The 23,687-nt window shown below is 36.7% G+C and overlaps 1 protein-coding gene across 1 annotated transcript in view; it reads right to left on the bottom strand.

Moving 5' to 3' along the window:
- The window catches only part of TTC27 (tetratricopeptide repeat domain 27), a 114,542-nt gene that overhangs the window by 19,158 nt on the left and 71,697 nt on the right, over nucleotides 1-23,687 (bottom strand). Inside the window, 3 exon segments of the mRNA XM_026051175.1 lie at nucleotides 5,927-6,154; nucleotides 12,185-12,307; nucleotides 14,418-14,513. Coding sequence (XP_025906960.1) covers nucleotides 5,927-6,154; nucleotides 12,185-12,307; nucleotides 14,418-14,513 — 447 coding nt within the window.

The following is a 23,687-nucleotide window of genomic DNA, read 5'->3' as shown; positions in this document are numbered from 1 at the left end:
AATATACTTGAATGAGTCAAATTCAGCARGCCTGGTACATTTCTTGAAAAGCAGCAGAATGAGCCCAAATCTAATTGTATTCCAGAAAGAATTTGATAAAGATTCCTCACCAAAAGCTTTTCAAGAAGCTACATGGCTACGAGCTAAGACAGAAAATCCTTGCATGTGGAAATGATCACAAGGTCCAAAATAGCAGGCCCATTTTTCCCCGTTTTTACCATTTATTCCAACACAGACAAGGACCTTCAAATGAAGCCAGCAGTTCACCAAGTGTGAAGTAACTCCTGCAGTTATTTTGACAATCAAAGCTACAGAAGCTATAGGCTCAGAGGATGACTATGCAAACTCAAAAAAAAGTATCCATGGCTACTAAAAACATGGATGTCACTCACGGATGAATAAATCTTTGAGCTACAAATCTTTGAGGCCACTGGATTAGGTTTGTCTTGTTCTTAACAAAAGCATCTGAGTTATCAACAAAAGCATCTGAGTTATCAGGCATGATAAGGACTCAGATGGAACCGTATCTTACGGCATTTTTATATAGTGAGTACAATCCACATGTTTGTCACTTCATAATTGAGGTTTATCTTGTAGACCTCCACTGAAAAGCATGCAGAACCTGACCCAGAATTTAGTTGTTTAATTTTGCATCTTGGTAATATAAAAGGTTGTTGGCCCATAAACTGCACAGGCTACTTGCCTTTTGCTATAGGCAACTGAAATCACTGAAAAAGCATCATCTCTCAATGCACATCGAAACTCATCGGCCAGCACCTTTGAAAATATCCACCCAACAAAATATTTTGACCTGTAAATCCTTCAGGGGCCTTTGCTCATTTTAAATTGTAATTTAAATTAATCACATTGGCTTTAATCTAGCATAGCACTCAAATGGTATTTTCCTGTCTTTTAGATGCTTAGAAAGAGTACATGAATTTCTTCCAGGACCTAACAGGAGTAACTTTTTATTTATTTAGATACAGTTTAAGGACAGATTTAGAGCTATTTTGTGTGGAAAGAACGATAAGAATGCCATTGTTTTACTAGGCACAGCATGAAATCTGCTGATTCTACTGGCTGATGTAATAACTGCTCCGAGGAGAGTGACTGAGTAAAGGCCTTGCAAGGAGGATTTTGTCCAAAGTTCAAAAAAGAATTTTGTTACCACTTGTAGATCTAGGCTCAAGTTCCTTTTCAGGAGGGAGGGAGGGAGYGAGGGAGGGAGAGAAAAAAAAGAAAAAAAGAAAGAAAAAGGTTACAAAAAACCAGCAAGCTCATGTCGGCTACTGATTGGAAAAACATATGCGAATGGTCTCTAAAAGTTTCTCTTTAAGACTGAGGACAGTAACCAGCCAAAGATGATAATTTAGGCTCAAATTCTTTGTTAATGCTTGCCATCAGGAATTTCTAGACAAGTTTCTAACAAGTCTAAATGATTACAAAATTCTTCAAAAAGTCTAAACAATTCTCTTGCATCTGTGGGAGCACACTTCCAAAATAATCTTAGAAGTATAACTGAATAGTTAAAAATGAAAATTAAAAGAATACATTAAGCAGCTTGTAATATTCACTGTATACTGAATTCAATGTATACTGAATGTACATAATTTCCCAGAATCTAGTAAACTTAAGTAAAATATTGACAATGATGCTAATTTAGAAGTTGATTTAAAATGACACACTCTATACCCTTAGCACAGCAAAATTAGTCTTTACAGTTAGTAATTACAAATAACATTTAAGAGCTCTACTTGAGTCAAATCCTAACTACAATTAATTACCTCTAACTACAATAACTACATCTTAACTAATCTAACTATAATTAATGATTCATTTCTGTCATAAGTTGACAGAATCAGCTGACAAATTGGTTTCCTTTGAACACACTGGCAAAAGTTATTACGTTTTTAAACCAGGTGCAGAGAGATCTATCATCTTCTCCAATTAGACATTCAAACTCAATTCTTGATTCAAGTTACTTTTTATTACAGAATGAGTAGGAATGAGATTTCTTGAGAATAAGGCTGTTGCTGCATTGCACAAAGCATTAGATTCCAGATGTAGTCGATGGCAAGCTACTTTCTGAAGTGTTTTGCCAAATCTGAAAGAGGACTTGTCTGCCCCAAGACTAAGAAAAATAGGAGAAACTAGGAGTCAAATAGTCTGGCCCAAAAAACAAATACTATTTTCTTGCAGACAGTAACATGGTAGGTAAAGGTGTGAGCACAGAGAAGTTATCATGAATATGAGACTTCTGGACAAGTCCATTGTGACATGACCAAGTATGCACTGCTTGGAACCATACCCTGCTCAGRGCAAGAGCTAACACATCTATTATCTAACCAGTACAAACTTTGTTATGAGCACTTTGATCTCTCCCTTCTCTTTCCCCAGCCCACTGGAATTGTCCCAGTCCATCCTTGCAAGATGCTCTCAGTGAAAACGCAAGCGCCATACAGCTGCCATACATTAGGCACATATTGAAACAAGTAAATCTGAGAGCAGTCAGGCTAATCATATACACCTGAACTGGAAATTTGGGGGCCTTTGTGRATTCTCCAAAGTCTAATCAGGTGTTTGGCTTACACTGTATAGACCTTCTTCTAAGACCTCTACCACATTTGACTGAAGCGAGCYGAAAAGGATGCCAATTTCAAGGAAGGTTGATGTATAATTATCCCACCCATTAGATACTTTGGGGAATCATTTGCTTCAAGTCTAGAAAGTTCTTCCTTTAAAAAGGTTTCTGGTAACAGTTAAAAAGACTCAATTTCTTTTTTATAGGGAGTTCTTGTTCACCTGATGAATTATCCTTAATTCTGGGAACCCTTCATTAATGATTTTTTTCCTTGTACTAAAGCTCTCAAATCTAAAATCACCTGCCTCTCTCCACAAGACATCCTGGAATAGGAAATAATTCATACTTGTAGTGACAGAAAACAGACTTTAAAAGACAATGATATGTCAAATCTCCATGATTCTTTTGCTCAATCTATTCRTTTGAAACAATTCTTCTGAATCTTAAACACAGCTTCCTGAGCAACAAGAGGAGGAAACATTCATTTTCCTATATGGACTAGACTGTTTTTCTTGGATTGACTTTCATTTTAAGCTTCCTTCGGCTGGGACACACACAAAGATCTCAGCAGTATATTTTTCAGATTTGAGTTCTGCAGGCTAACTTCTGCCATTCTTTAATAGCCAGAAGTCAGCCTGATTTCAATAAGTCTTACACAAAAAATAATGTATATATTTGGGTATTTCGAGAGAAGGTAAGGGAAATGAAATACAAGGGAAACTGATTTTGTTCCTTTTAGCTTTACATTTTAAGGCAGATATAATCATAAGTTATCTGAAGTTCATTAGCATAGGAACAAGACTGATTCACAGGAACCATACTGTATCATAATACATTAGTGAAATCCTGAACAGCTTTAGGATATGTGATTTGAAAGCTTGAAAGCCTCCAGAATTTTCCTAAGGCTGAAGACAACAGATTATACAGAACACAAACCTGCTTATACGTTATTCTTTGGAGGGCAAGAAAAAGTATCCTACCTTCTCACTGACCTAGTAATAGGCACACAAGGTACAAAGCATACACACAAAAATCAAAAAGCTGTTTTAAATTCTYGAGACCTTTAACAGAACAGACCTTACTGGAATGTCATGTAAGAGCAGCTGAGAAAAATGAAGCATCTGTTTGCAGATGAACAGTTTGCAAAGGATCTGTCAAAATCTGTCAGCATCATCAAGAAAAGTCTCTTGACAGAGGCTTCAGTTTTGATGCATTATTGTAATAAAAGCTACTGTCACTGCAAGTATAACACAGGGCTTTTCAGTAGCTCCAGAGCAGGACAGAGGAGAACAGTTGATAATGATTTCTGTGGAAAACAGAGATATGAGTTTTTATTTCCTAAGGCCAATACGGGAAAACATAAGGGAAGAGTAAGTGAYCAAATCTAGAAAGTTTAAAAGGAATCTGCTTTACAGAACTATTTGAAAATGGAATGATTTGACATATTCAGAAAAGTTTCTTACATTATATATACACTACATATTCATTCACTAACCCTTAGTAGTTGGAGGTACTAATTGGAACTTACCCTAACAGATATTTTAAAATGAACCAGAAAACTTGGTATTATCTTAAAATTTCTCCTAAATCTTGCTTTGGTCCAACACAAATGCATGCCTTGGTGTTAAGTAAAGTTGATGGGCGGGGGACAAGGGGAGGCTAAAACAAATTTAATATGTCCAGATCAGTTCTCTGCAAGACTTATTTTTCTACACTCTCCAAATACCTCTTCAATAGCTCCATTCCAAAATCTGGTTGAAGATTTTTCAGCAAAGAACTCAATTCAGAATCTGGGTGATTTCTCCAGGATCACTAGAATACTTTGAAATTCCTTATTCATTGGTACTGTTCACTCAGAAATAGGAAAATAGACTGAGTAGAATTTCTGTGTTTGCTTCTGTACTAAAATCATTCTTCAATAAATATTCTCAAAAACAGATTTTAAAATTCATATGAGGTTCTGTCTGTTACTGCATTAATTACCTGACAATGCCTTGGATGAATTTGCTGTATTCACACAGCAAATGTCTAAAAGTATCCCTGTGCTATTCCTTTCCCATGAAACCTCTTCATCTCTTCACTTCACTTCTGTTGCTTAGAACAACTTTATTTCCTGTAAATCTCTCTTTCTATTATCAAAAGTAGTCACAGCTACTAATAGTGGTTAATATAGATTATAGAAGGTAACTATAGAGGGAAAAGTGAAGCCATGAATATTACTATTATCCATGAATGTTTATGATCACAAGCATGAGTTCCATAGCTCTCTTACACTGAAAATATTTAGGCATAGAAAAGGGTCAGCTCTAGTTTGAGCTGTCAGGAAAAAAACCCAGGAAAAAACAGGTGAAAGGCAGACTTTGGTCTTGGCATACCACAAGGTACATTTGTTAGACAGCTATAGACAGCATCTCTGAAGTGCATCTGCAGAAAACTGCAGCTGCAGTCTACACAAGCAAGCAATGCAAGAAGAAAAATTGGTAGCAATATGGATCCAATAACATCTAAAAGAAAACCTGTGATTACTCCAAGCAGTAAGATGGAACTGTCTTCCTCTGCTGGCAAACAGTTGTCTTCCAACAGAGACTGAACAGATTAACATACTTTTTTTTTTTAAATTATATTGCTGAGAACTTTTAAGAATTGATATAATCTTCACTGAATGGACAGTCTGGTTCATATCTGCAGAATACTAATTAATGCTCTTTGGCTTTCTCCTAATATAATTCCTAATGCTGTCCCTTGGATCGTTCTTTGCAGCGGGTTTTCTTGCAGGAATCCCAAGGACAGCCAAAGGATGATGAGGTCATAAAAATACAAGTGAGTTTCATTTTAGGTGGCTTCTAAAAGCACCTAAAAGCACTGCAGCTAAATTTAGCATACTCTCAACTGCAGACAAAATTCTATTTTGTAGGTAGGAAATTACATTATGTGAAATACCAGTTTACATAAAGATTAACATAAAGAGCACCTGCTGGTAAGAATGGCTATTAAACTATGGCATGTCAGCCTTCTGTATTTTTGCAAGCGCTTGTCCTTTARCATCAGTTAGAGTGGTCATTCAGAATCACTTCTATCTTATTTCTGCAGAATAAGCATTTTGTCTGTCACTTGCTCATGATTTATTTGATGATTATTATTAATTTTAGTCTCTTTGAAAGAAGAGCTGCACAAAGTCTTAGGACCGGAAGGCGAAAGGAAATCTTCACTTCTTTGTGCTGCTCTTTTTGGCGGCCTCCCTGCCTCTCGTACTTACCAGACGAGGAATTTGCTAAGAACAGCATTAAAGTGCTACTTGGACATYTGTGTGCAAAACTGCAGCAGTGCAGTGGCCCCAGTTCCCACCTGCATGGGGTTGATGCGCACTGACCGCTCGAAGCACTCCACGCACTGCGCGAACTGCCGGCGGCGGAGGTGCAGGAGGCCCTTGGAGCGCTGCGCCCGCGCGCTGCGCTGCCTCGAGAGCTCCCACGCCTTGTCGTAGCACTGCGGGTCCTGGAGCACGTCGCCCAGCAGGCAGTACAGGGACGGCGTCTCCTTCTTCTCTAGCTCTCTTCGCAGGATTTCTTCGGCCTGGGGCGCGAAGCAAAGAGGAGTTAGTTGCTTAATGAGACAATTTGCTGCTTACTAATCACCTACCCAAACAATATCACTGCAGTATCCTAAAAGCCATCAGTTAATCAGAGGTTTGGGGTTCAGTGAACCAAGAAAAATCTACTTATCAAAGAAAAAAACCTGTTTTCTCCTTGTTGTACAGCGTAGGTGTGTATTCTTTCTAAAGAGCTAATAACAGTCCATAAAATCAAACCAACAGCCTCTTCTTGGCACTGCAAAACCAGCACCATGCAGATGCTCTTATATCTACATTTTAAAATATTTCCTCATAAGTACTATTGCCATTCCTTTCTCTCTAAGTATTCTTCTAAGACAGTTACTTTCATTCTATCATACATAAAGATGCATATCTCCATTGAGGTTGGTTTCAACACTGCTGCTGTTCTACACACATATATCTAAATGTTTAAGACACAATATATTCAGAGCATATACAATGTTATAGAAAAGATGACATAAACTGTGTCTTCCAGACAAACAACTGGGTTATAAGCAATTTTCAAAAGCTCTTTATCTCAAGGTCACTATTCTCATTCTAACAGCAAAGTTTTTGTTTCTTTTCTCAAAGAAGAGATAGCCTGCCTTGGCTTTTCCAAAAGATAAGAATGCAGGACAGATGATCTGTTGTTCTGCCAAAACTTTTACATCAGTCCCCCACTGCAAAAATGTAACATATATAATTCAGCACACTATCTGCTTTTTGAAAACATCTATTTGAACAATCTGCACCCATCACCTGATCTAATATGGTCTACCACAGCAACAGGATTTGAAATACTAAAACACTATTTACTCCTCTGCCATAGCTAGTTTTTCTAACAGGAAAGCTGTGTTTACCGCTGTTTTGAAATTACTAATGCTTTTCTTTTTCTTATGAAAACTAGTTTCTTTCATATTGGATAATCTCTACAGAATCAAATAAATGCTGCTATATGAATGGCTCCTCCTCTAAAACTCATTGATCCCATCTTAAAATTATCCTTAGTAAAATGACCTCAAATACTATACTTTGTTTTGAAATTTTGAATTATCTATTTCTAGCACTTCATTCTTACCACCATCTTGGTTAAAGAAAGCAACAGAAATAAAAATGTACCAATACCTGAAGTGTCCAAAAATGAAGGGAATTTATTGTTCAGATTGGTAAAGGGATGTTTAACTGTCAAAAATAGACCCAATTTAGTTAGAAACTTATCAGAAAAACAACAAAAAATGCTTTTAAATTGACTATGGAACAGTTCTTCAAAACCATATGAAACGTCTACCATCAGAGGCGTTCAGAGTCTGCCTAGCCACAGCTGTAGACAGCAGAGCCTCGTGGCAAGGCTGCCCTTGCAGAGGGCATCGTGAGATGAGATCCCCACTTCTCTGCCTCCATCAATTTCTGTGACATTAATGGGACATATTCCAACAACAGGTATCTTAAATGAATTGATCCTGAGCAGAAAGGAGCACTTTTTGACTACAGGAATCACACTGGGCAAAGGGGACACATTTTTTCTTTTAATTTCTCTTCCTTTTTCCCCGTCTCCTCTTTCAAACAAAGAGAAAGAGTGAACTTGTGCAAAGAGCAGTGAAAGGTGCTCTGCCTGCTGCCCCTTGACCTCCTCTGGAACAGGGTCCTCCTGGCCTTAGCTCACTGCCATATCCTAGTGCCTAGTAGTAACAACACAGCAGGCCAAAAAGCTGACCATTCAGTAATAACATTTCATATTTAAGAGCATAAAAGCACCATGTTCTCGTCTAAGTCTGCAAGGATCCATTGCCAACATAAATATTTCTGCACAGAGATAAAACAGAATTAAATAAGCAGAAATTTGACTTTTTCTTCAACTCATTTGCTATCTGATCACCCCTCTGGCACGTTACAAACTGTTTTACCACTTACATCTGTAAAGGCTAATACAAGTGATCATACCAGGAACAAAATTTTATTCCTGAAATTTGTCTTCTACAAAACCAGACAGTACTTTAAAACAAGATTTCTCATTTTGCTGCAATATTCCTCTCTAAGTTCACAGCAGACTAATTTCAAAAATGCACATAGCCTTTAGTAAGAACTTTGCAAAGGGACAAATCTTGTTTTGAAAACAGAATTCTATCAAGAAATATTCTCCAATCAATTAATATAGTTTTATATAAAAGGAATATAATCATTAAGGTTATATTCATTACCCTTACGCTTTAAAGGGATCTTAATTAATGGCATGTTTCATAATGGTTTATCTAAATTAAGCAAGACTTGATAATAAAAGTGTTAATAAAAAGTTATATAAAAAGGAAATTATATAATCCATGCTGGCCAAAATAACTGCAATTGTAATATGGTTTCTCACAGCAGTCTACACTAACATGGATGAAATCAAGTTCAAGACTCCTCCTACATTTGGCTTCCCAACAYTGAACTTTCACTTGCCTGTAACACCTATGTTAAATTTTACCTGTTACCATGTTAAATATAACCTGTTTCTTACAAGAKTATCTATACAGCCCCATGCATTATGCAGCCCTGGTGAGGCCACATCTGGAGACTGTGWCCAGTTCTGGGCTCCCCAGTACAAGAGGGATGTGGAGCTGCTGGAGAGAGTCCAGCGCAGGGCTACSAGGATGATCAGGGGCCTGGAACATCTGCCMTRTGAGCAAAGGCTGAGRGAGCTGGGYCTGTTCAGCCTGGAGAAGAGGAGGCTGAGGGGGGACCTGATCAGMGTGTATAAATACCTCAAGGGAGGCAGTGAGGAGGAGGGGGCGGCCTCTTTTCAGTGGTGGCAGCGATAGGACTAGAGGAAACGGCCACAAACTGAGGCACCAAAAGTTCCACAGGAACTTAAGAAAARAATTCTTGACAGTGAGGGTGACAGAGCCCTGGAAGAGGCTGCCCAGAGAGGTTGTGGAGTCTCCTTTGGAGATCTCCCAAACCTGTCTGGATCCAGCCCTGTGCCATGTGCTCTAGGTGACCCTGCGTGTGCAGGGAGGTTGGACTAGAGGACCTCTAGAGGTCCCTTCCATCCTTAATAATTCTATGATACAATGATCAACCTGTTCTAATATATAATTCAATCCTCTGCTATCTAAAAGTATTTCCTAAAACACTTTAATCTTTCAGTTTGAACAGCATTTCCTAGACTACCAGAGAAGCAGCATGAGGGAGAACTGATAATCATGGACATAGACAGTGAGAAAAGGAGACTCTTAAACCGAAATCTCTTCTTTCTCTATAATTGCATGCATGGCCTTGTGCAAGTCATTTACTCTCCCTTCTGAATTTCACAGCTACATATAGTGAACCCCTACCTGCTTTCAAAATGTAGTGGAAATCATTCAAGTTTTGGAATTCTCATGTGCTGCGTAGTATAGCACAATACTTGACTATGTTCCTGGGAAGCATTTCCTGATTTTATAACCTAAGTTTCTGAGTTGACCTTATAATTGTATTTCCTTGTGTTTTCCAAGAAATTTGTGGATATTTTCAGTCATAAATTTATGTTGTCACGACAAGGGAAATAATGCTGTGGAAGGTGGATTGCTGGGGATGCTCGTCTAAAACAAGGCTGTGTACAGTGCTGCTTTCTCCATGCTAGCAGAATTATGGGGATAGAGCTGAAAACAGAGTGACAGGACAGCAGAGCAGGCTGATGCTAAAAGGCAACTCTCATGAATCCAGCAACAGTCAACAGCTACAGTGCTTTAAAGCTCCTGTGAGGGAAAAAGTGCTCATTTGAACTGGAAGAACCGAAAATTCTTCAGTTCATCATTTTTCTTTTTTTTTCCCCTCCAGAAAAATAGAGTCATTTTAATTACATTTTCTATTTCAGGTGCCATTTTCTATTTCAGGTTGAGAGACCTTTTAAGCCTTAAATCTAGCCTTAAAACTGTTTGTTGTCAATATTTTTCTGAAGTTCTCTGGGGTTCACACACAGTTCAAAGGAAAAGGGAGAGGGACACAGAAGACAATCTTTTTYCATAAGAGTTTTCACTATATTCACACACAGAGATTAGTGTTTGTTTGTCCATAAGGTTGCTAGAGGAATACAAAATGTATGACACTGGAATGACAAGGATAAAGAGACTATCAACACAATGGACATTCAAATTCTACAATGCCTTTYCCCCCCCCTTCTTTCTTTTTCCTGTGCTCTGCTGAGCACTGTTACTCTTTTCTAGGCTCACTTTACTAAACCAGTTTTTGCTACTTACAGTCACCTTATGAAGTAAATGAACATAGAACCATAGCTAAGACCAGTAAAAGATTCACAAACAAGCTTATTAAATATTAGTGACAGCATACTCAGCAAAATTTATACTGCTGTATATCCTCTGTTATAATTGAAAGAGCTATGTGTTTTCCAAGTATGGAGCTTTTCATAGCCATATCTACATGCTTTGTTTCTTTAACAATGTGTATGTCAATGAGTATGTGGCTGTTTTACTATTTTTTTTTCCTTCAGTTTTTAAATTACTCTTTTCCGTATAAAGCTGTTATCACTAAGATATGCAGAACTATTAAAATAGTTTTTAGGCACATATAGGCTAAGTTCTTTAATAAGGTCAACATTCACTGAGCAACATACTGCACTGGTAGATTTTCACATGCTTCAAAACAACTACCATGTTTAAAAGCTATTAAAACATTTTTGATGAATACAGACAGTGCAGACTATGAAAGCTTTCTGACAAAGACCACAAACACTTACTCCTCTTAAGCATACAGATAAATGTTTCTAATTTTTCAACTTTTTCGATTCAAAGCTAACTTGACCTCAATACTACTGTTATTTAGTACTTACAGAGCATTTTCTGCTTTTACAGCACTGCACAGGCACTCATTTGTAAGCATTTCTAACCGGTTTCCTGTGTCAGATATCCTGTCCTATTCTCTGAGTGCCATTTTCATAACTCCCCAAGGGCARTGTGTGAATGTAACTAGGAGAGAATGTATTTCCAGGAAATGGAAAATACTGACCTCTACTTCTCTACTGTACTGAAAGGATTCTGATATTAGCACACCAACCCCAAGGCATGCATAATGCGACACAGAGCTTGGCAGTGAAACCTGTCCATTTATAATAATCTGAATTTAAGCATTGGTGTATGATAATAAACACACACGTTAGGATGAGAAATTTTAGATTTCTTTTATCTATTAATTGAACTTATAGCTCTCTTCTGCAAAATTAACTCAGCATAGGCATAGTCTTTGTACTTAGGTTTTCATATGGGCATATATGCATTCACCTATAATGATACTATAACATAAGTATTTTTGTCTAAAAGACTGCAAGCTATGGAAATACTGAACACAAGGGTTGACAGGCAGCATTTTCTAAAATCCTCCTTGCATTGATCTAATAGCTCTAATAGCCACAACAAAACAATCAACAATTGGAAAGCTGCTAATGGTCTGCTACCAATTTTTTTTTTTTTTTAAACAATTCTGTCATTTATATATAGAATTAGATAATGGCTTTAAACATTTTTTGCCTGAGAGATACACGTAGTTTCAGCAGCGTCAAAGAAATAATGAAGAATCTGACCAATCAAATTGAGGAATCTTCATCTACAACCTCAGTCTCCCCCCATCACAACTGCTATAGCCTTCTGGAAACACACTACACCTGTCTGCGCATCTGCAGTTTCTAACTTAATTTTCCTCATATATTTTCCAGAATCGCTATCTTCTCTCCAAATCTAGACATGATATTTTCTCATATTTTTCATGTATCACRTTTAAGTACTTCCTTGCCTTTTAAGTTACTTTTTATTTATTCCTCTTTCATTTGCTCATGATCTCAGATCTTTTGTTGCAGTCAAGAGATGACAGACTGATCTGTTGTGTGCCCATTTTTTCTGTAAGAACTTTCCTCATGGTAGCCCCAGCAGAGTGAACATCCTAAGTGAATTGACAGMTCAAATCAGAGAGTTCTTCCTATTTGAGGTCCCATTTAAAGGGTAGGACTCGGGATCTCAGCTGTGAAAACCAATTTCTCWTACCTTTCCATGCTGTCCTGCTCTTTCATAGCAGATTACCACATCTTCCCACATTTCCAGTTCCTCAAATATTTGTAAGGCTGAGCTGGTGCATCCCAGCTCAAAGAGCAAGTTTGCAAGCTGGCGCTGCAAAGAAAAGAATTGCGGTAATTGAAAATATTTAGGTTCATAAACTCTCTCTCTCTCTCTCTCTGTATATATATATATGTATATATATATTTATGTATTTATTTTAAAAGGTGCTAGGGTCACTCTGACATCTCTAAGAAGCATAGAGAATATAAAATTACTCTATTTAAATCCCAAGTTGAATCCTCGTAAATACATAAATATCTCCAATAAACGATGAGATCAATAACTGTTCTGATTGAACTCCAGCACAAAGAGGTAAGCAAAGGGGAAGGATGAGTTCAACTGCCAGTCCTGCATCCAGGTATGTGGCCTGTGTGCCTGGAAAGGAGTTACAGCACTGTGTTGAAAAATCTGAGAGCAGCAAACAGAAGTGGGAGGCATTAATGTCTCTTCTGGCAATACTTTGCTGTAGCAAGCAGATCCTGAGGAGGTTCATCACACCCACATGAAGTGACTAGCAGTATGATTTTGCTAGGTACCGTCTATCAGGAGTAAATAACAGTCCTAAACAGTCAGTGCCAAAGGATGTTAGCTTTTAGTCAAATCAGTATCGGAGTTGAGCTCACACTCAACTCCTTCACCGAGTTTTCCTCACAGATAAGCCAGTGGCTTTGTTATTTCAAATTCAGCCTATTATTTCAGCAAACTTGTAAAAATAAATGGGTAATTCTTTCTATTTAAACACAAACAAGGTATGTTTTCATGCCTTTGAAAATTTGTCTTTGGTTTTTTTTTGAGAGAAGATTAAAATCACATACAGTTTTTCAACTTTGAAGTAAATATGTTTATCATGTCTGCATGTGAGAAACACACCATTTGGTTTGCAAGAGGAGTTGGAGCATACTGTASAAAAAAGCCCCTGACCATGCTTTGATATCCAACCTTGCCAATGTTTTTGTGCTCGTTATAGGCGTGGGTTCAGTATCTGTTACAAGGAGTGAGGAGTGACCATAACCAAAATAGATGCAGTAATCAAAGTTAAGTCGACTACAGTTCTTGAACAAATATACATAATAAACTCTGTGAAAGTCTGTAACAAAGTAGTTATTTGTTAGCTTAATATTAATTGCTTAGGAAAAAAATATTTTCCAGCATCTGGAATTAAACAACATCTCTGTAATATTAAGCTTACTCAGATTTAAATTTGGTAAAATTGGTATAGATAACACCTCTATAACTAGAAGACTGTAGCCATCTCTTCCATTATAAATCTTTTTTTAGCATTTCTATCTTGGACTTGGAAAATTGGCATGGATTGAAAAGTGCCACTTTGACAGCTGGAAATGAAAACCACATTTGCTAGTTTTATTGCAACTGCCTGTTGAAAGATTGTGCAGAATAATTTGAAAATGCTAGAAGAAAATATGCTCGGTTAAAGCAATACACACTGAGTTTAAATATCAGAAAAGAAAAAAGACAACATTAAAAGTAAACAGCATGCACACCATGGAGGTACCTAATGTAAACTGTTTTCTTAAGTTGGTTGTTAAATACATCACCATCAGATAAGTCTTCAATGTGCAGATTTTTGTTGCAGAAAGTTTATGTTCAAGATAAATAGTATAGTTTGGGAAAAAGTATCCTGTCTACACTATTGAAAAGACACATGTCTAGAAAATGCAAAAAAGTCTCAGCTCCAGGGGTTCTTATACTTCAAATCTATCTTTGACTCCTGGACATGGATACTTTGACCTTGACACACACCCTGAAAGCAGCTTGCAGTAAATGTTCATTTAAAAATAGAGGAAAATGCAAGCAATAAAAATAAAAAAGTAGTAAACAGCAAGATAGCGGTGGGATTATTTTTACAGGAGGCATGCTGGAAGTTTAAAAGATTTTGTCCATTTCTTAATGAAGGAAAAAGGAAAACAAGGGAAAATTACAGTACCGAAAATTATTTCTATGTATGATAGAACAAGATGTATGAAAGCCAAACAGGCTGCAGAATTTCATTCCTTTCCAGAAAGCTTTTTGCCTTCATTCCTATGGTGTTTCAGTAGGAGACCACATAGTATTACCACACTATCTCAACTTAGCAGCCACACAGGAACAAAATCAGTAAGAAACACAGACTCTTAAAGTGTCACATAGGGTTGCTTCTTACCTGTACGGCCCAACGTGGTGGCACCTGACAGCAGTAGAAAATCTTCATGCGTTCCGATACTGAAGTATTCGTGTCTTCAAACTGGTCTGCAAGTGCCTGCAAATGCAAMGCGATTCAGCAGGGGGGAGAAACAAAACAAAACAAAAAAAGCCCCAAGTTTTCAGGACTTAAGTATTCTTAACATAACATAGAAGTTATATCAAAGCTAATATGATGACAGCAAGYTTAAGTTGTTATATGCTCCAGTGGTTTTTCTATTAAAACAAAAACATCTTACTGTAAGAAAATTGAACATTAACTCTTTTTTAGAACTAAAGACCTTTAAGATATTAAAACTTCAAAGAGCACAAAACAGCACTAAGAACTTTAAATCCAAACCAAATAGTGGAGCATCTCAAAAGAAAGCTCTTAAGAGAAAAGATTGAAGAGTAAAAATATGTTGAGGTGATTTATCTAATGCAGTTCAATTATTTAGATTGCTTTTTCTGGCAATGGTAACACTGATGTGCTTCAAATATGAAATTTCTTATTAAAAATAAGACAAAGAACATACAATGCTCTTAGGAATGCTTTGAGAAACATGGTTCTAATACAGTAAAAACTGTTGTGACAAGGAATATAATTCAATTCAGGCTTTTTTTGGTTTTGGATAACTTGATTACTGATCAACTGACACTAGTGAACTATTCTGAAACCCTTTGAGAGAGAGTAACAACTTTTGCACAGTAGTAGTATAGCAATAATTTTTGCTCTAYAAATCCGCTATCAAATTAATTAAAAGGCAAATTCAATAGCAGGAAAAATAACGCAGTATCAGTAGCTACACCCAAAAAAGTCCTTCAGAAAGTAAGAAACTTCTCCAAATACTAGTCATCACTAAAACTGCATATATAAAACTGTAAAAAAAATTAATTTAATAAAATTAAATACTAGAGATACTGATTTAATATTAATTAGGCAATATTAAGTTACTTGCCTTCACATGATTTACTCTCATATAATTCAAAGAGAGCACTAGATAGATTTCCAGAACTTTCTCAGCATAGAAGATGAATGCAGAAAATACAAAGATTTCTGAGCGAAAGGAAAACTTTCATATCCTCTCTCTTTCTCTCCAGCCCTAAATGCACTATTGGCTATCTATCTAATTTGTATAAAGAATGCTAAGAGCATTTGTGTAAAATTAAGAGTCAATTATGTGATTTTAAACTGCCAAGCAATTTGTAACTGCCACTGATTTTAAAGTGATTTGGTGCCTCATTCTTTTAATAAAAACAAACAAAAAACAGGTAATAATAATCTTTTAAATTCATGCTCAGTCTCCTCAGTTAGAAATATTAATATATAAAGCATTTAATCTTTTTCACATTCTCTTCCAAAATTATCTCTAGAGACTTGTTCCCAGAGATTACCCAGACACCTATCCAAGAAGTGGCTGATGTGTATTTATAGTAAAGAAAGGGACAGACTAATAAAGTCACATTCCTTTGTACAGTTGTGAACAGTCCAAAAGGTGTCAGATTCAAATAACATCTTTTAAATAACATTAGATTGTTTATTTGACTACGAGCGATAAAACAATCATTTGGCTTTAATACTGCTGAACTGTTCTAACACTATGCAGAAGCACTTCTCCATATCCCGTACAAACAAAAATTAAATGAAAAGGTGTCTAATTCAGGTAATCATTTCAAAAGATCAGATGCGGTAGTAAATTACACTGGGAAATCTTGAAAAATAGTTGCCCAACACCTGAAAAACAGAAAGTTATAAAATGTTCCCTGTAAAGTAAATATTGGAATTTACAAAACATGGAAGAAAAGTTTATCAAACGCATGGCATTTTAGTGAAAAGTCTGTAGACCTATCTACTTTATAATGTAGAAAAGTCTAAAGTGATCTGTTGTAAGAGAACATGACTATTAACAAGTCAAATTTTCTCCCTTCGCAAAGTAAATACTACACTCTTGTCCAGCTCCAATAAAAAGCAAAAAACACAGGTAGAACATAGGAATATTAGACATTCCCTAAAAAAATAAACGCATGTAAAAATTATTAGAACACAGGGTTCATGCACGCTCTGGCACGCTGAGAAAACAGGAAGCTCTGATGTTTCTGCCTACCACCCATGTGTGCGAAGCTATTAGAAGATAGGTGAATTCTATGTTTCTGAATCATACTTGAAGACAAAAGAATTGGGTTGTACAGGGGATGAATAATCAGAATCCTAACCTGATTTCACAGCTAATGGCTAAACACAGAGCTATAAATCACTCCAACGGAAAAGATAATACTTGGATATGCTCTCTCTCCTTCTCTCCAGCCCCTCCATATGGCTGGACGGACATTCCTTCTCATTAATAATCTTTAGTATAAATACTGTCCCAAGGAAAAAGTCTCTCTCTCTCTCTCTCTCTCTCTATATATATATATATAGATAGATAGATATAGATATACAGAATCTTCGTATCATAGTCACGAGATGTATTTTTAATTAGAGTCTCAAATTCCTGATTCAGAAGTTCCTGAATTGGACAATGGTACAAGCCAACTAAAATTTATAACTCTAAATGATCTATGATTTTGTGTAAATGCATTATTTAAGAAGTATTAAGCTTAATAGATCAAAAGTCCCAACCATGTAGTACATCCTTTTGCCAAGGCTTGAGCTGCCATAGACACCAAGTTACTAAATCAAAATAAACAGCAGAGAGATAGATAAATCCAGTCTGGAAACATTAACTACACAGATGACTGATGGAATTCCACATCGCAAGCAAAGACTACATTGTACTCAGATGAGAAGAGGAGAAGTCAGCTCTAGAAACTAAAATTAATTCTCCCCATCTCATACCATAGACTTTGGTAAGAAACCAAGAAAGCACAACAGGTACCCTACGTTTGGGAAAAAATAGAGTATGCTGTTTTAGAAGATATCCCATTAGAGCTTTGTCCTCTTTATTAATCATAAACCACACTCAMGTAGTAGTTATCCATGAAGTGAGTACGTGAGTTTGTTAAGGATTATGTCCTTGTCCCACACCTGGGGTATCTTYTCCATACGTTCACTTCCATTGCACTTCCCTGCTTTATCTCCATGTTCAACATCACTTGCAGCATTGCTATGGTCTTGATGGTAAAATACTAAATTTGATCTTAAGCTTACCTCAATTTTAATCTACTTTTTTAAAGCTCTTTTTTCTATAGTTGACAGTTTCAGCTTTTTCTTCTTAGATCCTACCTCTATACTTAGTTTCTGAAAATATTAAGTATTTTCAGAACACTTACAATACAAAATATTAAGTATTTTCAGAATCCCTGCAGTTTCGTGTTTTTGAGATCAAGTTTTAATTTCTCTGTGTACTTATAATTATGCCTTTTAAATTTTCTATTCATCCAATTAGATCTCAAGTCTTTCCATTAGGATTTTGTCTCTTTTGTTAAAATATGTTTTTAGCTAGCTTTTTACATGAGATAAATGGTAAGTCATCTTCACATTGTTTCTACTCTTAATATCTTTATTCCAGTTTAAATTGTTTACTTAGCTTCTCAAAAAAATTGTCCCTCAGTATTTAAAACTACAACTACACATAAACATTTTTTTTCTCATGTTTCATCAGAAGGATCTTCCGATCAAAGCTTATTTAAGGTTGGAAAAACAAAAAAACAAACCTAAMAAACAAAATGAAACCAAGCATTCTCTTTTCAAAGATTAAGACATTCACTATTTACATAAGACATCTTGAAAACAGAACACACAGTTTTTACTACTTTACTAACACACAATTCATTGCAGTTACCAATGCTCYTCTCTGCTCTTTCTTAGCCTCCTCATGCTCTTTGATGTATCCTGACATATTTTATGTCCCTTCTTGGTTTTTGTAAGCAAGAAGATTAGACAAGTCTTTCCAAATCCTCTCTCGCTTCTCAATCTAGAGGATCTTTTCAGTCCACCACAGTCAATACCCAGTTATTAGCTCTGGGACAACCATCCACCGAAGACTCCTTTTTACGTCATGGCTCCTAAAAGCCATAAACCACAAGCAATTTCTTGACCATGGCATTATCTTGCCTTGCTTTTGCTTTCCTCTTAAAAACTCTAAAATGCCCCACTCCGATTTTGCCCTAACTTACCTCAGATTAATTTGATTCCTAACACAAGAAATTCAATACTATCATACATTTCAGACTTCMCCCCTCCAGTCATGGTCCAGCATGTACTACCCATCTTGCATTTTAATTTCCTGAGAGATTTATTGAGGAGAATGAGTGGAAAAGTCAGTCTGGCCTAATACGGAAACTCCAAACACTCAGGGCTACCTGTTTTGATTCTCAGGTTGCCTTTTTTCCCCTCCTCATTTTCTTGGCAGGTACGGACATTCCTTCTCAAAATCCCACATGTCAACCCGACCTCTCCATGCTCTCCTTAACTAGGTATTGGCATTTTCCTTACCTTGCCTCTGCATGTTTYATAACCAAGTTATTCCCCCTTTTCTTCTGTTCTTCTATTCAAGCTGCTCCCTTAGCTCTGTGCTTCTTCTTGCAAGTCTCCTGCCAGCCATATGCCCTGCAGCTACGTTTACTTTAGCAGGCGGCAGTTCGTCTTTAATAAATTCTGCAGGTTCCTTAACTTTGCTCTCCTTCATTCATAAAGACATCAAGCTACATCCTCCGCTCACAGCTCTTTCCTAAACTTTGCCATGATACCTCACAAATTAATTTTAAAATACGGAAAAGATGGTGGAAATACAACTTCTATACCCATCCATACGCTTTCTTTTGCTCTGCTCTACTCCTGGTACAGACTTGGACAACATCATAACCATTTGCAGGAGAAAACAAGTTATTAATCCTCCCCAAATACTCATTTAATTATTTTTCTGCTCCTTTTGGGGACTGGCTGCCTCAYGTTTTAGCTTTATCCTTTGGCCACTCTTTACTGTTTGCTTAGGCTTAGGAGTTAACTCCATATTAGCAACTACCATAAACCAGGAAGCTTCCCCTCAAGAACTCCAATGGGAAATATTGAGCATATCTAATATGCAACCAGCTAAGAAATCCTCTCTCTCTTTCCTTAAGGACAACTCCTTCCCAAATGTCAAGAACAACCCAAATTTCCCCCCTTACAGCACTGCTTGCTGAGCTCAGCAAAATTCCCAACCTAGAGCTTTACTTGCTGAACACCTTCTATTACAATCTCTTAGTCGACAAAAATATACTAGGAATACAGCAAAAATTAAAATATATTCTTAACAGAGAAAGTGAGAAGGCTGGTCTTGGAAAGAACATCTCCACAGATGAAACAATATATCAGTATTGTTTAATGTACATTTTAAAAATTAAATAAACAACGCAGGTTTTACCAAGGGCTGGCTTTGGGCATCTGTCTTTACTTACACTACCTAGACACCTTGTAAGTGTTGAAGTGTGGAGAGGGGTTTGGGGGCCGCCTGGGTGGTCTTGGCTCACGTGGCAGGCAGCAAGTGCCCAACTACACCCGGGCACCCTTGGAATTGTTCGGCTGCCTGAACAATTTGCCAGAGCAAGTTTCCCTTGGGATAAAGGAAACCATAAGGGATAAAAAAGGGATACCATAAGGGATAAAAAAAATCAAAATTTATTTGTTCTGCAATATTTATTTATTCTGCTATCTTGTTTAAGCAGGTACTAGCAACCATATGTATAATTCTGTGGTTATACAATTATAATGTTTGTATTTTATTCAAAAAGCTTATTTTACAAATTATGGGCAAACATATTCGTCACCAAAAGCTCCCATGTTCCTCACTGCAGCACTTTGTCACACAGAAAATACATTTCTGCTGCTAGGCACTTATGAAACTACACGTGGAATTTTAAGCTTATGCAACCAGAAGTCCTAGTGGGCTCTGTAATATTTACAAAGACTTCCATAAAACTTATGGAGGGTCACTGTTAAATTAATCCATTCAATCAAATGCAACCTTCATAGAACTTAAAGCCTAATTTTAAATACACCTTTATTTTTGCAGCAACAATATTAAAATAACTTAAGTACTACATAATTCTTGAGGCTTAAAAAAATGAAAAGGTTGTATTAAAGTGTCCTCTGCCAAATTATCCTTTCTAACAGTAAAGCCCCTAAAGCTCTGCACAAGAAAAAGCTACAGTCAAAGTTAGTTTGGGATGAATTACAACAGTTAAGTGTCACAACCTTGCTATATATATAGCATAATATATAAATTCAGATTTACTAATGAAGGTTGTATGCTACAATGAAAATAAAAAGTATATTTCAAATAGCTGTGTAATTTTTTTWAAAAAATCATTTAAAAACATTATGTACATTAGCATGCAGAAGGAAAATAGAGAAAATACAATCAATCAGTCTTCCACAGCGTCTTTCACATTAACCAATTGAACACAGTGAATCACATCTCTCCCTAAGAACTACTGGTCCAAAAGATGGTTTGAAATTTGTTAAAAGTGTATTTTAAGTGTTTCATAGCACTGCCTGCCTACTTTGCAGAGCAAATGCACAGTTACATGGGCAATGTAAAGACACAACTGCACAGATGTCAGGATAGTTCATGGAGGGAAAGGGCTCTAGCAGTGCAATCTGTGAACTAGAAAAACATACAGCACTTGAAATAAAACTCTACCTAAACATGCAAAAAGATCCATGGTTGCAAGTTTGAGGCTTTCAAGAGATCTCTTGGTCTGCATTGGAACTTGATCTGCATTGGAAGAACTGCTTTAACACCTGCCTTACTCAGGTCTTTGATAAAAACTTCTTGTTTGCACAATGACTGCATAAAATCATTTTGGTCTTTAGAATTTGAGATTTTTTTTCCCCTAAAAGGTCAAGGAAACAGCTCCAGTTTCAGGAAGTCTTACATGAACAGATGAAAACAGGTTGGCCTCCTTTAACTCAGATGTGAACAAGAGCCATTCCATGCCTATTTGCTCAACCTGGCACAAGCCCTTCCTACATCACAGCAGGCAGTGATTCCCAGAGCCTGTGTGTGTATTGTGTGTTCCGATGTGTGCACGTGTCCCCACATCTGTCTGTGTTTTTGTTTTTAATCCTACATTGGAACCAGAAGTCTCCTTGATCTGGAAGTCACCTTCTTTTACTGGATTCTGCACCCTGTAGTAATTTAAGTAGCCTATTTTTATGGCTTCTTCAGTTACGAWGGCTCATCTCCCAAGAGCCTAAGTTCTTTATAATATCAAGTGGGCATTAAAACTTGGTTAAAAGTGTTTGTTTTATGGCTTGCACTCTGCTGCCTCACATTTCTTTCTCTACCTAAACATATCAGGAAACTCAGTATCAGTTACTGTTCAGTCAGATAGAGACATATGCAAATMCTTAAATCCTTAAATATTTTAAAGTTCTGCTACATTACTAATGCACAATCCATCTTTCACACACATTTCAAAGAGAAAGATACTATATTTTGCAATGATTTGCTATAGAAGGCATGTGATTTCCCAACTTTATCACTTCTTTAAAAATTTAGTTTACTAATGAAATGCTAACATTATTTAGCATGCAATTACATATTTTATAAAGTTCTTTTTTTCTATAAATATTAGAACAGACTGTAAAACAACAGTGAAAACTCAATCAAGCACACACTGATCGGACACACTCTATGCAACAGCTGGTCACATTTCTGTCAGCAGCACAAAAATACAGTGCTCAACAGTAAACACACACACACACACACACAAAAAATTTCTCCAAAGTTCCCCTTTAAAAAAGCAAGTCCACTAATTTGGGCTTATTTCTGCACCTAGCAGTTTGCAATATATTTGCCTGTATTCTTTCCCACCTAATGCTTGGCCTCTGCCTGCCTCTCCCTGGTTTGTTTCCTCTCTCCTCTCCACACACAGTCACACACCAAGCAGCCTCAGGCGTCTCAGACTGCAGTGAATGGCGGCCAGGTACACAGCGGTTAAGCAGAAATGCCCCAACACACCTCCAGGGTAACACCTGAAGCCAGAAATTGTTTTGCCTTCTTGACAGTCAGCACTGAACAAATATTCTACGAGTCTATGCTCTCTCAAGTATCTAAGGAACGACTAGCATGGATCTGATGAAAGCTCAGGTTGATGCTGACCGTGACAGTGGTTCAGAGGGATACCGAACCCAGCAGGGACAGGGCTACTCCACTTAAGTTTCCTGAGCTGACAGGAATGCCAAGAYAGGCTTTTTCAGGTCAGCTTTCGTTGCTCTTTTAATATGGGTTTAATTAGTCGTTCAGTGCCTGACRCCAATCTAAAAAATACAGCATTCTCTCTATGAGTAATTACACCTAGACTTTTTTTTCCTACAACATTTTAAATTTGATGCATTTAAAGCTTCTACTGCTATTCCTCTTATCTAAAGGAATGAGCAAATAAACTTTTTTAATAAGGGCTGTGCCTATATCATGGCAAAGAAGCTTGTAATCTATGATACAGATCTGACTGATCTTATGCCAGGCACCCTTTATTTCTTTGTACTGTGATCTTCCCCCACTCCCTGATATCAGACATTAAGATAAGTCAAATATAAAATAATTTATGTCAAATATTTATGTTTTCTAATGCATAAGAGGTATATTCTTTGGGCAATTTGATTTATCCTCAGCAAAGTCTAAAACAGAAAGAGATAAGTTGACCCCCTTTACTTTAATAACATTTAAAAGTCGTATTTCATTGTTAGCTTATATACAACACTTAAAATGCCTCTGACACATTTAACCTATTCCATATTCAAACAGGAACATACTACCGAAGAATAATCTACTGAAAACTTAATGATTTTTTTCTATTGCTCTAAGACTTGAATTTACCTGCCACAGACTCCACATTTTATCGTAAACCATACATAACACAGAAATACGKCAAGTTATTTGTCCATAAAAAGCAGAAAAGCCTCATTCTAATTTGATAGCAAAACATATTACAACGCTTGAAAATAAATGCTTATGCACATCAAAAAGAAGTTAGGAATGGGATGGATATTTATAATACCATGTTAAGAACTGCAAACACGTAAATGCTTTCAGCGTTCCTCTACCTGAGATGGAGACTGGATGACATGGTGCTGCACAAAGTGAAATCTTGAGGGAAAAACTACATTACAGAAACAAAACGCTTATTATATTACATGTCTTCAGGTAATGCAGTGAGGTTTTTAACCATAAGTCATAGCAAGCATAACTCTTTCATGTTACCAACAGTATATGCTGGTTTTAGATGCCTGTGAGAAAAAAAAAAATATATCCAATCTTACCTAGAT

The sequence above is a fragment of the Nothoprocta perdicaria genome, unplaced genomic scaffold, assembly GCF_003342845.1.
Source record: "Nothoprocta perdicaria isolate Ctin4 unplaced genomic scaffold, notPer1 scaffold_73, whole genome shotgun sequence".
NCBI lineage: Eukaryota > Metazoa > Chordata > Aves > Tinamiformes > Tinamidae > Nothoprocta > Nothoprocta perdicaria.
The sequence above is the reverse complement of the archived record's forward strand: the minus strand, read 5'-3'. Positions and strand labels throughout refer to the sequence as shown.